Source organism: Caretta caretta, chromosome 15, assembly GCF_965140235.1.
Source record: "Caretta caretta isolate rCarCar2 chromosome 15, rCarCar1.hap1, whole genome shotgun sequence".
Lineage (NCBI taxonomy): Eukaryota > Metazoa > Chordata > Testudines > Cheloniidae > Caretta > Caretta caretta.
In genome coordinates this window covers 5,899,107-5,909,683 of record NC_134220.1, presented here as the reverse complement: position 1 = coordinate 5,909,683, position 10,577 = coordinate 5,899,107, and the positions used below count along the sequence as shown (strand labels likewise).

The following is a 10,577-nucleotide window of genomic DNA, read 5'->3' as shown; positions in this document are numbered from 1 at the left end:
AGTCTGCACCCATGCATTGCCCTGGATCCGGGGGCTCCGCACAGTGTATTGCCAGCAGTTACAAGTAACAGCATCGCTCTTTTTAAGTAGGCACTTTTATTTTTAAAGTAAGAATAATAAAAGTTCCTATGCAGATGCTTAAAGGTTACAAGAGGACCCCCATTTGGAGGGTTGCATTCTGTCAGAGGGCAGCCTTACCTGGGGTGTCCTCCAGCACCAGGCTGTGGCACAATTAGTGCACCTGCCTCAGTTTCCCTCCTTCAGAGTCCCCAGTAACTACACCAGAGCTCTCTTGCCTCAGTTAATATCCCTCTTTGGGACTGGTTTATTAGTCAGTTCAAATAATCCACAACAAAAGTCCTCAAATATAGTCAAGCACTGAAAATACCACATCTGGTCCCCTCATTCCAGTGTCTCATATGTAGGACACTGGCATCTTCTGCCACACCCAGGGTCTTCAATTCTTTCCTGTCCTTTTGCCAGGACAGCTACCACAGCCCTTCCAACTGGAATGCAACTCTGCTCTTCTCCACAACCTCTCTGCTGGCAGATTATCCTCACAGGGGAGCATCCCTCTGGCTCCAGCTCTCCAGTGTGATGTCAGCTGGCAAACCCCACCACTGCTCCCCTGCCTTCAGCCCTCTCTGGCCCTTGGCTTTTCCTCCCAGACTTACAAGTCAGCAGCCTCTGCTGCTCTCTCTCTTAAGAAGGTCAACGAGCATTCCTCCCTGCTGCTTTCCTGCCTTTCTCCAGAATCACCTACAGCTTCTTTCAGGTCTTTGCAGCTCTCACCTGCCCCTTTTCTTCTCTTAAAATCCAAGTTGGAGGCAGTCGATCAGTCACAGGAGCACTGGCTCCTTTTCTCTTAAATGGCCAGTGCCATCTTTTGACAATACCAAAAGATTGGAACATCTGTTAGAGTAATCAGATAGCAGGAAATGAAAGCCAAGAGCCAGACATGAATTGCAGATGAATTATTTATTTCTAAACATTATGAGGCTGGCATTTTAAAGTAGCATGCAGTAACATAACCCTTAGCATTCCCCTGACAGGCTCCTCTCAGACAAAGTGCACATCTGCCTTCACAGCCCCAGAGTAGGCAGGCACAGGCTTGGCTTTCTCCTTCAGGTGGGAGAAGAGAAGTGGCAACTCACAACGAAGGGAAACCTGTGTCGTTATCTGCCAAGAGGCTGCTTTGGGAAGGAGAGCTTACTCCAGCCAGATGTCTGCTTTTAAAAAGACCAGTTCCTGCCTTTGATACCAGAAGCTGTTAAATGCCATCCCATCATTTGCAGTTCTTTACCTGCAACACAAGCACCCCCTCACAGTAGCAAGGCAAGGCTGCATTTGAGATGGAGCAGCAAATACTGCTCACTACTCCAGATTGATCCACTCACACATACACACATCACGAAGATGTTGCAGCCCTTTGCCTGCTTTCCAGAAAGACCCACTCAGTTGGGCACTCTGAAAACACCTCCACGGCACTAACTGGCTGCCAAGATCATATCGAGCATGGTCTGGTCTCTGGTGTGTTAGTAAAGCCATGCCAACACTGCACATGGAAGAGGATTACTGGTCTCCTTGAGAAATCTTGTGCCTTACACATACCTTCCAAGTGCCCAGAAACTCTGTGTCTGGTCTTGTGGGCACATTTTCCACAGATCACATCACCCAAGAGCGTGGACTCTGGGCTGGATGGACACTGCATTGGCCACTAAAGAACTTAATTTTCTTATTCAGAGACCACAAGTTATTCCTCAACAGCTGTACTTGAGGAGCTGGGTAGCGAACAAATGGGGAATCAGAGTGGACGCCGTGCGCTGAGGGGTGCAGGGTATAAAAGAAGCACAATGCTCTCCACTTGTCCCCTCTGCTCTTCATGGCCCCCAAAGAAAAGGACTAACAATTTTAGTTGTTTCTTCTACACTTGGTGACCAGTGGCTTCTCTCCAATGTTACAGAGCAAATGATGTAAGTAGCCTGTTCTTTAGTGTGACGTTCAGAGGGAGATTCTGGACAAAGAGGAGCTGTGCCCTACTCAGGGGAAAGCCTTCTCTGGTTGCAATTCCTTCTGCTGCAACTTCCGTATCAGCTCTAACAAGTTAATCTGTAAAGTCAGCTCCTGTGAAGGGAAAGACTTTAATGAAGAAATCAGACAGTCCCATTTCTCTGACACTGGCTGCTAGAAAGAGCTGCAGAGGGAGAACCTGGTCTGCAGCACACAGACTGTCAGTCACACTAGGGGAGTGAAAGGGAAAAACTGCCCATGCAGAACTAAGGCTTATTTTGGTTTAAACACATCCACAAAATATGAAGTACATCACCACATGAGATCTGATGCAAATCATCCCATTACAGCAGGGGTGGGCAAACTTTTTGGCCTGAGGGCCACATCTCAGTATGGAAATTGTATGGAGGGCCAGCTGGGGCAGGGGATTGGTGCGCATGGGGGCGATAAGGGCTCCAGCTGGGGTGCAGACTCTGGGGTGGGGCTAGGGATAACGGTTGGGGGTGCAGGAGGGTGCTCTGGGCTGGGATCAAAGGGTTTGGAGGGCGATCAGGGCTGGGGGCAGGTGGTTGGGACGTGGGGTGGCGCGGCTCAGTGGTGCAGGTGTGGCTCCTGGAAACAATGGCCCGTCCTCCTCCGGCTCCCATACAGAGGCGGGGCCATGCCATTCTGCACGCTGCCCCGTCCGCAGGCACTGCCCCCACTGGCTGTGGTTCCCGGCCAATGGGAGCTGTGGAGCTGGTGCTTGGGGCGGGGGCACTGTAGCTGTGTAGCTGGCGCTTGGGGCGGGGTTACTTCTGGGAGCCATGCGGAGCTGCTGCACGCGCAGAGCGGAGCAACGCAAGAGTCGGGAAAGCTCCCAACCCTGCTCCCTGGCGGAAGCTCGAGGGCCGGATTAAAAGGCCTGAAGGGACGTAGTTTGCCCACCCCTGCATTACGAGGTACTGATGCTTTAAGACTCAACACTTTATGAAGGTTCTTTCCTTTTCCACTGCTTGTTCGTCAATACACCAGGTGAGGGGGCACAGTGGCCTGTCGCCTTTGCAGCATGTATGGTACTAGGTGACACTTTCCATTAAAAACTTACAAGTTAAAATGCTCACAAAAGGAAAAGGTGATCACTGAGATTTAGGTCTGGTTGGGTTATTACTTGTACTCCCTTTGCCAAGAACATTACTCAACTGTGAGGAGCTCCCCTGTAAAAACCACTATTATCCTCCTTCAAACCCCTTCTTATAAACGTCCTTTTCTGTGATACCTACAAAAAATTTGACAATGGTTAGGCCCCGGTATACTCAGACCGCTGCCGATAATGCTGTGTCAGTTTTCTCATACTCCCCTATCTGTCTGTCTCCATCTGTTGTTTCTTGTCCTACACAGATTGTAAGGTCTTTTGAGCAGGGGGCCATCTTTTTGTTCAGTTTTTGTAGCGCATGAGCACAGTGGGGTCCTGGTCCACGACGAGGCCTCTTAGACACTATGGTAATGCAGATCAATAATATTTCTGTATTTTTGAAAAATAACTGTATGGAGGCGTTTAGTAGAGCAAACTGGAACAGGAACGTGAGCTGATGGGTGCAGGAGGAGATTTATGGAAAACAATCGGTTATTTCTATTATGGCAGAGGCTGGAGATTCCAACCAAGAACTGTATCCTTTACCAAGTCCCTTTACAGTAGGCAGCTACACAGAGGTGATGGCAGTGATTTATAGATGAGGAAAGCAATCAGCTCACTATATGTTAGGTTTATTTTCTAGCTAAAGCAGACTAAAGTTTCAGGGTTGAGAGGCTCCTGGCATACACTTCTCATCTCAATGTAACCCACAGTAGAAGACTGTGGCTCTTTGTCCCTGTCATAAATATAAAGGGAAGGGTAAACCCCTTTAAAATCCCTCCTGGCCAGAGAAAAAAAATCCTTTCACCTGTAAAGGGTTAAGAAGCTAAAGGTAACCTCACTGGCACCTGACCAAAATGACCAATGAGGAGACAAGATACTTTCAAAAGCTGGGAGGAGAGAGAGAAACAAAGGGTCTGTGTGTCTGTCTATATTCTGTCTTTGCCGGGAATAGACCAGGAATGGAGTCTTAGAACTTTTAGTAAGTAATCTAGCTAGGTACGTGTTAGATTATGATTTCTTTAAATGGCTGAGAAAAGAACTGTGCTGAATACAATAACTATTTCTGTCTGTGTATCTTTTTTGTAACTTAAGGTTTTGCCTAGAGGGGTTCTCTATGTTTTGAATCTAATTACCCTGTAAGGTATCTACCATCCTGATTTTACAGGGGGGATTTCTTTATTTCTATTTACTTCTATTTTTATTAAAAGTCTTCTTGTAAGAAAACTGAATGCTTTTTCATTGTTCTCTGATCCAAGGGTTTGGGTCTGTGGTCACCTATGCAAATTGGTGAGGCTTTTTATCCAACATTTCCCAGGAAAGGGGGGGTGCAAGTGTTGGGAGGATTGTTCATTGTTCTTAAGATCCAAGGTCTGTAGTCACCTAGGCAAATTGGTGAGGCTTTTTACCAAACCTTGTCCAGGAAGTGGGGTGCAAGGTTTTGGGAAGTATTTTGGGGGGGAAGACTTATCCAAACAGCTCTTCCCCAGTAACCAGTATTAGTTTGGTGGTGGTAGCGGCCAATCCAAGGACAAAGGGTGGAATATTTTGTACCTTGGGGAAGTTTTGACCTAAGCTGGTAAAGATAATCTTAGGAGGTTTTTCATGCAGGTCCCCACATTTGTACCCTAAAGTTCAGAGTCGGGGAGGAACCTTGACCGTCCCTCTCTACTGGCTGGTTTACATAAGAAGTTTGAGCCTGCTGCTGTTTCCAGCCAGAGGACTTAGGCCATGTCTAGGCAGTGAGTTAGTGCGTGCAGCAAGCCAGGTTGTAGATCTACAGTTCACCAGGTTGCCAAGCATTAATATGCCATGTAGACAAGCCTTTTGCCCTTTGGTTCATGCAGCTGAGCAAGGATCACACTTCTAACACTGGAGACAGAGTTCAAACCCTCTGTCATGTGGCTGGATGAAACAATGAGGATGGCTTCTGGTATTTTACCCTTCATTTCTAGGGGTTTTTTTTAGCCATTTACTTGTAAGAGTACTGACAAATCTTGCACTCTCTGCTCACAGACCTGTGGGTTTGTGGTGATGTAAAATCCAGACACTCCAGCTTTCTCCAGCGTGCTCTGCTGGTCAACTACTTTTTGGTCCAGTTCCAAGACTATTTTCTCATCCATCAGTCGCTGTTCCTCTCGAATGCGCTGCTCCACAGCCTGAGAAATGAGAAAAAGACACTGGGATTCTAAAGCTAAAGAAGTTTAATGTTCTTCCTCTAGTTACTTTCCTATTAGCTTTTCTCCAGCCCCTGTCTAATGAAACCCAGAAGCTACTTTGATCCTTTGGAAGCTTTTAAAGGGGCCCAGGACCTGTTTGTACTCCCCAAGAATAGCTTATTCTCTGCATTTTTGAAGGACAAGAAGATAGGCTAGGCAGCACCATCATGGTGCCCACCACAATGCATGGGACAACTGCTCTCCTCATGAGGCTGTGAGTTAGAACACCAAGACCAGGTGCATATGTCTCTGCAGAGCAGACCCTGGAGCCAATTTGTTCACAGACCTAATTCCCTAAATCCTGACTTTCTAACAGGAAGGCCAGTTCAGTCATGGCAACCTCTGCAACTACAAACTGATTCTTTGTGGGAACTGCATCCGCCTGGGGAGAGATCAGCGCTCAGTCAGGGTCCAGGGCCTCCTGAAGGGCCATGAGCAGGTTTCAGGGGGTCTGCCACAAATAACCAGAGAGCAGGGCTCGCGTTAGGTCGCTGGGGCCCAGGGCAGAAAGCGGAAGTCCCAGCCCCGTTACCCAAAGCTGAAGCCCAAGCAACTTAGCTTTGCGGGCCCCCTCTGTGGTGTGGGCCCCAGGCAATTGAACCACAGAATCTCAGGGCTGGAAGGGACCTCAGGTCGTCACCTAGTCCCACCCCCTGCTCAGAGCAGGACCAATCCCCAACTAAATCATCCCAGCCAGAGCTTTGTCAAGCCTGACCTTAAAAACCTCTAAGGAAGGAGATTCCACCACCTCCCTAGGTAACGCATTCCAGTGCTTCACCACCCTCGAAGTGAAAAAGTTTTTCCTAATATCCAGCCTAAACCTCCCCCACTGCAACTTGAGACCTTTACTCCTCGTTCTGTCATCTGCCACCACTGAGAACAGCCAAGCTCCATCCTTTTTGGAACCCCCTTTCAGGTAGTTGAAAGCAGCTATCAAATCCCCCCTCATTCTTCTCTTCCACAGACTAAACAATCCCAGTTCCCTCAGCCTCTCCTCATAAACCATGTGTTCCAGTCCCCTAATCATTTCTGTTGCCCTCTGCTGGACTCTTTCCAATTTTTCCACATCCTTCTTGTAGTGTGGGGCCCAAAACTGGACACAGTACTCCAGGTGAGGCCTCACCAATGTTGAATAGAGGGGAACGATTACATCCCTCAATCTGCTGACAATGCCCCTACTTATACAGCCCAAAATGCCATTGGCGTTCTTGGCAACAACGGTACACTGTTGACTCATATCCAGCTTCTCGTCCACTGTAACCCCTAGGTCCTTTTCTGCAGAACTGCTGCCTAGCCACTCAGTCCCTAGTCTGTAGCGGTGCATGGGATTCTTCCATCCTAAGTGCAGGACTCTGCACTTGTCCTTGTTGAACTTCATCAGATTTCTTTTGGCCCAATCCTCTAATTTGTCTAGGTCCCTCTGTATCCTATCCCTACCCTCCAGCGTATCTACCTCTCCTCCCAGTTTAGTGTCATCTGCAAACTTGCTGAGGGTGCAATCCACGCCATCCTCCCGATCATTAATGAAGATATTGAACAAAACCAGCCCCAGGACCGACCCTGCTTGCTACCCCCTAATGCCACCCCTGGTTTTTAATCTACTCAATATGCAGGAAACCATTGTTGTGGCACAGGCGGGAGGTGGAATTTTTATAGCATGTTGGTGTGGCCTGAAATAAAAAGGTTGAGAACCCCTGTCCTATGTCACAAGAAAAGGTTTCTGAGATAAATAAGGGCATAACCTGAGCAAGGGAACAACCCCACAGGAGGCATTCTGGGAATTGGGCATGGTCAGTAAGCACACCAAGATTCCTAACCTGACTCTCTGCCTCTGCTTGGTCCTTGCCAGCTCTAATTTCTTAGGAGCGTAGCAGCAGAAGCACACAGCATTGTATTTCTTGTACTTCACTGATTAGTATGGAGGCCTTAACAGCAGTCAGAGCCATCTCTTGGGTAGGGCGAATTGGGGCGACTGCTCTGGGCCCCATGGGCCAGTGTGATTGGCTGGCATAGTCGGTCCCAGAGGAGACGAATCCGCCACTTCCATCCTGGGCCCCACAGGCTGGTGCGATTGGCCGGCGCAGTCGGTCAGTCCCTGAAGAGATGAATCCGCCTTGTGCCCCACACTCCCCTAGGGACGGCCCTGACAGCATATCCACCATATTTACATCTGCAGTCTGCCACCAGAAGTGCACAGTACACAAATAATCAATTCCTTTCACCTCCTCTAGTGATTTCTCAGGATAGGCCCGTGGGAGTGGTAGTCTAGAGCACACAACAGGGTTTGATCATCATTACTTACTGACTGAAGATGGGGAGGAAAGAACTTTGTTAGGGCCTTTCCGATCATCAGATCAGGTCTCCAGACTGATTTCAGAACCAGCTTCAATGTTTGTGCCCTAAATTTAAATGTGGCTTCATTGTTTTTTACAAATGACAGACAGTACTGCAACGAGGTTGCTAGAGCTGTTCCTACCAGCTACAAATTGCAAGCTACAAAGTGCTAATGACAGCCTCACCTCCAGCTCCCTCTGCTGAGCTGCTTTGAGAACTGGCAGGTTGTGAGGTTTGCAGGATTGCTGGGCCTCTTTGTGTCTGTGGAACATTTCTTGCTTGAGCACTGATTAATAAATACAAAGTTAGACTCTCCATCCAGAATGACAGTAGGCAAGGCAGTAACACCCAGCATTTCCCCTATTCACAGCAGAAGGCTAGGCTTTGGAAGTTAAATATCTTATTCCAGAGAACTCTGCTTTCAATAATTCCATTGCAAGCAGCAGCAGAGCATCTCCAGGGGCAAGGAGTGGATACCCAAAGGCAAAAGTACAGAAGATCAACCACCACACAAATGTATTTATCAATGTGTTTGAATAGCAGAATTCGGTCCATAAGTTCTCAAGTCTCTTTGCTACCCACAGTAAGACTAAGTGCTTTAAAATGTAGCCACTAACGTAGCTCACGTTCCATTGAGGAATTATATTAATTCTTCAGTCTGCACAAGAACATTGATTCTGCAGCATGGCCATATACATATACACTGACAAGGACTGGAGCATTGCTCCCAACATCCCTGCCACAAGCACACACTCAATGAGGTTATATCTACTAAATGGCCACTCATGCTTGTACTGGGGCTGCCAGCCCATGAGATCAGGCTGCAAGACCCTGGGTTTTCCCAGCTATTAATCTCTGTACAATCTGACTTCCCCCTGCTCTCAGTGTCCAGAGCTGAGCAGCTAGACTGCAAAGCAAAGGAACTACAAGTACCAGCTTCCTAGAAAGGAGGCGGGAGAGGGATCGGGGCTGGGCAGTGGCTCAGCTCTACCGGGGGCTCTCACCGCGGTGCTCACTGTGCAGCTTCAGCCGTTGGTTGTAAAGGTTTTTTTCCGTCAGGTGCTGGATCTCAAGCAGACCCTGGACGATCTCGAAGACGGTGCCATCGATAAGTGCCAGCGCCAGGTCACTGAGGATGGTGTACGATAAACGCTGCTGGCAGGAGCTGCGGAGAAAGGGCAAGGAAAGGGGTGCGGGGTCGGGGGTGCAGCGGACAGCGCCCAGGGCGAGTCCGGAAAGCCGGGGTGTGGGGCAGCCCCCTAGAGTCCCCTGTGCTGGAAACCAGGGCGAGCTCCCCGCGGGGAGCGGCCCGGCCGGAGGGCAGAGCAGAGGGCGCGTGAGGCTGCATTCCCGCACAGGGGGCTGGTCCTCCCCCCGGGGGCTGGTCCGCTACCGGGCCGCTGCCCCCCGCGGCCGCGGCCCCGCCCCCGGGCTGCGGCCAGAGGAGAGCTCAGCCGCGGGCCTGGCCGGACTGGGCTCGACACGCGCGGCGGGGAGAGGGGTTTCCGATCGCGACAGCGGGTGTCCATGAGGCGGGGGGCTCAGGCCCGGCGCCCCCCTCACCTGGGCAGCCCCTTCACCAGCGCCTGCAGCTCGGACAGCAGCTGGTAGTGCCGCTCCTGCTGCCGGGCCCGCTCCGCCGGCTCCTCGTAGCCGAGCCCGGGCCCGCAGCGCTCCATGCAGGGCGGACGGACTGACGCCGCGGGAACGCTCCGGGGCCAACACTGGGCTGCTTGTGTGCGGCCGTGCGCGCTCCGGGCATGGAGGGAGGCTGTGCGTGGGGAACGTGCGCGCTCTGGGCAGGCGGGTGGGGGCTGTGCGTGGGGAACGTGCGCGCTCTGGGCATGGAGGGAGGCTGTGCGTGGGGAACGTGCGCGCTCTGGGCATGGAGGGAGGCTGTGCGTGGGGAACGTGCGCGCTCTGGGCAGGCGGGTGGGGGCTGTAGGGGCAGGTTCGCAGGGTGCGGGGTACCGAGCTGCCCGGAAGGCTCCTGGGTGGCCTGGACCCTGCGTGCTGTGGGGCTGCGGCCATGGGCGCTCTCGGAAGGTGGGGGGCAGGATCTCTGTGGCTGTCAGGGTTGGTAAATGCATTAGGGGGGTGCTGGGAGCCATTGACCCAAACTGCAAACCCTGTAGATGATGGAAGCCACTTCAAGCCAGGGGGTGCAGCGGCAGCATCCCCAGCCCCCCTAGTTCCAGCTCCTGTGTGCGTTAATAGCCCAAAGTCACTTTAAAAGGAGCCTCAGACTAGACCTATCTATGTATTCAGGGTCTGGGAACATGCCGGGGGAGGGGGAGAGGCCCACAGGGAGGTGCTGACTGACAGGCAGGTGCTGCATTCTGGCCCTGCACCAACCACTCTGCCACCCGTGACGTGGTGTGACACTGCCCCCCCACCTCGAGTACAAGGCCACAGGTACCCTCTCCAGCACCCTGCAAATACCCCCATCCCAGTACACACACACATCCCTCCAGCACCCCCAAATACTCCTTCCAGCACCTGCCAATTGTACCCCCCCAACTGTCCCCTAGGATTGCCAATACTCCAGGATTCCCCTGGAGTTTCCAGGAATTAAAGATTAATATTCAATTAAATATTATGTCATGTGATGAAACCTCCAGGAATATGTCTAACTAGAACTGGCAACACTATCTCTTTGCTCCCCTCCTTCCCCTCCCCTACGCACTGTCATCTATTTGGGAACATGAAATATGCTAATATTTCTGGGCCTAGAAAAAAAATCCTGTGTAGTCTTTAGAGCCATCTACTGGTAGGTTCTCTGTTAGCTAGCTTGGTACATACTGACCTCTCTTGTGAACCAGTCTCACGACATGTGGTGACTGGGGACAACAGTGGGAAAACTACTTGGGTTAATTTAGTTAAACTGCAAGTGGGATGTG

General features: G+C 50.8%; 1 protein-coding gene across 2 annotated transcripts; it reads right to left on the bottom strand.

Annotated features, from left to right (window-relative positions):
* Positions 1 to 959: 959 nt before the first annotated feature.
* On the bottom strand, positions 960 to 9,455 carry LOC125622731 (protein DGCR6). Of its 2 annotated transcripts, none has more exons than XM_048820994.2 (5): positions 9,241 to 9,455; positions 8,694 to 8,842; positions 7,863 to 7,963; positions 5,143 to 5,283; positions 960 to 2,124 (listed from the first exon to the last, which is right to left on the bottom strand). In XM_048820994.2, exons 1-5 carry the CDS (start codon positions 9,354 to 9,356, stop codon positions 2,041 to 2,043), a joined length of 591 nt encoding a protein of 196 aa, XP_048676951.1. In that variant the 5' UTR covers positions 9,357 to 9,455; the 3' UTR covers positions 960 to 2,040. The 2 variants fall into 2 exon arrangements, with proteins under 2 accessions (XP_048676951.1, XP_048676950.1); XM_048820993.2 differs by having other exon boundaries at positions 8,682 to 8,842; positions 9,241 to 9,453.
* Between the last annotated feature and the right edge of the window lie 1,122 nt (positions 9,456 to 10,577).

What these genes read in the sequence shown, in the direction of transcription:
- LOC125622731 (XM_048820993.2), bottom strand. Translation starts at nt 9,356, where the DNA reads ATGGAGCGCTGCGGGCCCGGGCTCGGCTACGAGGAGCCGGCGGAGCGG. An exon ending in CTGGTGAAGGGGCTGCCCAG is followed by an intron (nt 8,843 to 9,240) that starts GTGAGGGGGGCG and finishes CTTTCTCCGCAG; the next exon opens with CTCCTGCCAGCAGCGTTTAT. An exon ending in ACATCACCACAAACCCACAG is followed by an intron (nt 2,125 to 5,142) that starts GTCTGTGAGCAG and finishes TTCCCTTCACAG; the next exon opens with GAGCTGACTTTACAGATTAA.